Source organism: Micromesistius poutassou (assembly GCF_964030765.1).
Source record: "Micromesistius poutassou genome assembly, contig: SCAFFOLD_964, whole genome shotgun sequence".
NCBI classification, from domain to species: domain Eukaryota; kingdom Metazoa; phylum Chordata; class Actinopteri; order Gadiformes; family Gadidae; genus Micromesistius; species Micromesistius poutassou.
This window is the reverse complement of record NW_028177558.1, coordinates 15,001-18,914: the sequence shown is the minus strand read 5'-3', so window position 1 is coordinate 18,914 and position 3,914 is coordinate 15,001. Positions and strand designations below refer to the sequence as shown.

General features: G+C 54.9%; 1 protein-coding gene across 1 annotated transcript in view; it reads left to right on the top strand.

Annotated features, from left to right (window-relative positions):
• Window positions 1-2,275: 2,275 nt before the first annotated feature.
• Window positions 2,276-3,914, top strand: part of LOC311375919 (pecanex-like protein 2) — a gene marked incomplete at its 5' end in the record, with an annotated part of 9,907 nt that continues 8,268 nt past the window's right edge. The window contains 2 exons of the mRNA XM_084490936.1: window positions 2,276-2,433; window positions 3,279-3,395. Coding sequence (XP_084347062.1) covers window positions 2,276-2,433; window positions 3,279-3,395 — 275 coding nt within the window. The remainder of the gene's footprint in view (window positions 2,434-3,278; window positions 3,396-3,914) is intronic.

Here is a 3,914-nt window from a genome sequence, read left to right as displayed (position 1 = left end):
GGGGGGGGGGGGTGGTGTTGGGGGGGTGAGGGGGGGCGGTGGTGGTGGGGGGGGTGAGGGGGTGGCGGTGGCGGCGGGACGGGGTGAGGGGGGGGGGGCGGCGGCGGTGGGACGGGGTGAGGGGGGGGGGGGCGGCGGCGGTGGGACGGGGTGAGAAACTTTAATCATTTACGTAAACATAAAGTCACCAGAGGTGTGTGTGTGTGTGTGTGTGTCAGTGGCGGCTGGTGGTTTTTAAAGTGAGGGAGGAAGGACTGCGCGCTTGGTTGCCATTGGCCTGCTTGCACTGTTAGTGGCGTGTGGTGGCATAAGTATGTGAGACTCAAGTTGTTTCAGGGTGTTTTGGTGAACTACAAAATAGCAGGGAGGGATAATTATGTGAATACAATTCATACAAATCCACCAGTGGCAGCTTTGTACTTTGAAAGCAGGTGGGCAGCATGTCTGGGACTACAAGGGCAGAAGGAAAGGATGCAAAGCCAATTAGTCAAATCAGGCCTACTCTTGATTTGTAAAACTAAATAAAAACATCTGGGCCTATCATTGGGCCTATTTTTGCCCTCAATGACTGAAGCTATTGGTTGTAATTTGGCTGTGTTTATTTTCAGCTACAATTGTTTTAAGAAAAATGAAGACACAAGACCAAAAGTGATTCCATTTAAAATGCATCATGCTCTGAATCATTCACTAACATCCTTTCCACAATATTATTCGTTGGTTCTCGTAGCCTAGAGACTTGAGGGGATAAACCCTCCCTCCGGGCTGCTCCACAGCCAGGCTCCTGCTTATTGGTTCATAGCGCAGCCAGGGCTCCTGCTTATTGGTTCATAGCGCAGCCAGGGCTCCTGCTTATTGGTTCATAGCGCAGCCAGGGCTCCTGCTTATTGGTTCATAGCGCAGCCAGGGCTCCTGCTTATTGGTTCATAGCGCAGCCAGGGCTCCTGCTTATTGGTTCATAGCGCAGCCAGGGCTCCTGCTTATTGGTTCATAGCGCAGCCAGGGCTCCTGCTTATTGGTTCATAGCGCAGCCAGGGCTCCTGCTTATTGGTTCATAGCGCAGCCAGGGCTCCAGCCTATTCGTGAATAGACGTTGACACGATTCAGATCCCTTAGCTAGTCCCACCCACTCAGAGGAGGACTTTCCTCCTCTCTCCCATTGACCCCCATGTTATCCACCGGCCGCCAGTAGTGCCCGAGAAATGAATGGGAGTCAATGGAGGCTGAGGGAGGAACGTCCTCCCCAAAGTAATATCCAATAGGCGATAGGGGGTGCTAATATCCCTTTACCCAGGGAAACGACCATTACATATACAAAGGCATTAAAGTAGTCGTATTTAAGGGCATTAATTCATTACAGTAGTCTGGGCAATCTACATTTTTTATTCTCAACAATGTTAAGGAGGATCTTCCTCCCTCTCCTCACTGGAGAAGCTGCCACTGGTGTGTGTGTGTGTGTGTGTGTGTGTGTGTGTGTGTGTGTGTGTGTGTGTGTGTGTGTGTGTGTGTGTGTGTGTGTGTGTGTGTGAATTAAGAAAAAAGTAAGACCCAGTCACCAGATCCAACAGTGATGCGTTACATCTTTCTTCTTCAGTGTGTTTGTGTGCGTTTGTGTGCGTTTGTGTGTGTTTGTGTGTGTTTGTGTGTGTCCATGCCTGTGCCTGGTGTTGTTGTGTCTCTGTGGGGGTGGAGGGGCTGCCCGCTGTGTGGCACTACTGATGAAGCTGACGGAGCAGGCTGTCAGATGCAGCGCTGTAGGGCCGTGCACACGGCCGGGTGAATCATCCACGCACACCCAGGCCTCTGTGGTTTGAACGAGCTCCACACCAGAAGGGGGCGCTTGTGAGCCATCGCTGAGGAGACGCTGGTTATGGATGTATTGAGGGGACACGGGCAAGACTGTAGCGAAGGAAAAGTTAACAAGAACCTAAGGAGTTCACAAAGCACAAATATAGCAAGACGTTAACTGACCCCAGTAAAATGGAAGTGGTCAATAATGAACAAACTTTTATTGAAATTCTCTTCATTTTAATAAAAGTACGAATTTTAAGGTCACAAACCCACAAACCTCTCCTCCCCTTCCCTCTTCCCTCCCCCATCTCCTCCCCCTCCCCCCCCTCTCTCTCTCACCCACCCTCCTCTGGTTCCCTCTCTCCTCCCCGTCCCCCCTCTCTCTCTCGCCCACCCTCCTCTGGTTCCCTCTCTCCTCCCCGTCCCCCCTCTCTCTCTCGCCCACCCTCCTCTGGTTCCCTCTCTCCCCCCCCCCCCCCCCCTGTAGATCAACAAGGAGTGTGTTCGTGGCCTGTGGGCGGGGCAGCAGCAGGAGCTTGTGTTCCTGCGCAACAGAAACCCCGAGAGAGGAAGCATCCAGAACTCCAAGCAGGCGCTGCGCAACATGGTGAACTCGTCGTGCGACCAGCCCCTGGGCTACCCCATGTAGGTGCAGCCCCCCCCCCACCGGCCCCTGGGCTACCCCATGTAGGTGCAGCCCCCCCCCCCACCGGCCCCTGGGCTACCCCATGTAGGTGCAGCCCCCCCCACCGGCCACTAGCTGGGACCCCTGTAGGGCGGACAGCTCAGGGACCAGACAGAATGCACTATTGTACATGTCGTGTTTTGGGATTATGGTGGGAAAAAAATCGTTTTTTGTTTGTTTTGGATCAACTACCTTACCTGTACAACGATGATCATGAGCATCCACAATGGTTGATTGTGGTTTTAAACACAAACCTTTACATTCGATGGTGTCCATGTGCCTTTGCCCAGTCGAGATCATCTCAGGTTTGTTTACATACGGAAGGAAAAAGAGGAAATTTGAACCATTTGAACTGGAATGAAGCTGTTGATGAATGAAGGTTAGCCCCAATTCACACGTAGTAGAGGAAGGAGACAACGTGAGACTGTTCTTGACCTTGTCTCATTCCCATCTGGTATTGCACACATGGTTCAGAACATCACACAAACATAACATAACATCACACAAACATAACATAACATCACACACACGCTGTCTCTCTGTGGGGCGGCGTGGGCCTCAGGAGGTACGGCGGGGTCGGCTGGTTAACCGGAAGGTCACTGGTTCGATCCCCGGCTCCTCCCCAGCGTAGTCTCCAGGTGTCCCTCGACACTCGACAATCGCCCTCACCCTCACTGCTCCCCGACGAGCGCTCGTCGGTGTGTGCGCGTGTGTGTGTGTGTGTATGAATGGGTGAACGCGAGGCGCGCGCGTGTGTGTGTGGCGGGGATGTGTCACACCGTGTCTGATCTGACCCCGTCCTCAGGTACGTGTCGCCGCTCACCACGTCGTACGCCGGCACCCACCGCACGCTGCGCACCATCGGGGGCGGGGCCCTGACCATGGACGCCATCCGCTCCTGGCTCTGCTCCAAGTGGCTGCGGTGAGTTCCCCCCCCCGCGTCTCACATCCCCCGTCTGACATTCCCCCCCCCCCCCCCCCCGTGACGATGGTTCCACGTCGACGCCACGCCACGACCGCGACCAGACGCTTTTCGACGCCGTCGTGAACCTTTCTGGTCCTGTGCGTCGGGTTTTTAGTGAGCGGACCGATCACAGCCGGCCGTCGAGGCTGTGTCGCCCTCGACGGAAGGTTCCGATTTCTGGGAGGCGCACGTCCGGCCCTCGCCGTGGACGCAAGGAGGGTCCGCAAAGGACGTGAGGGGCCCGTCACCCCCCCCCCCCCCCCCCCCCCCCCCTTTGGGGTTGCGTCAACGTGGGACTCATGATCAGCCCTTCAGAGCCCTCCTGTTCTCCATGCTTCACGTTAACACCCCCCTCGTTATCGCTCTGTGCTAAATGACATCCACACACTATGTTTAATGCCTGTGTGTGTGTGTGTGTGTGTGTGTGTGTGTGTGTGTGTGTGTTGAGTGCATTAGTAACACAAGCACGCTCCCGTC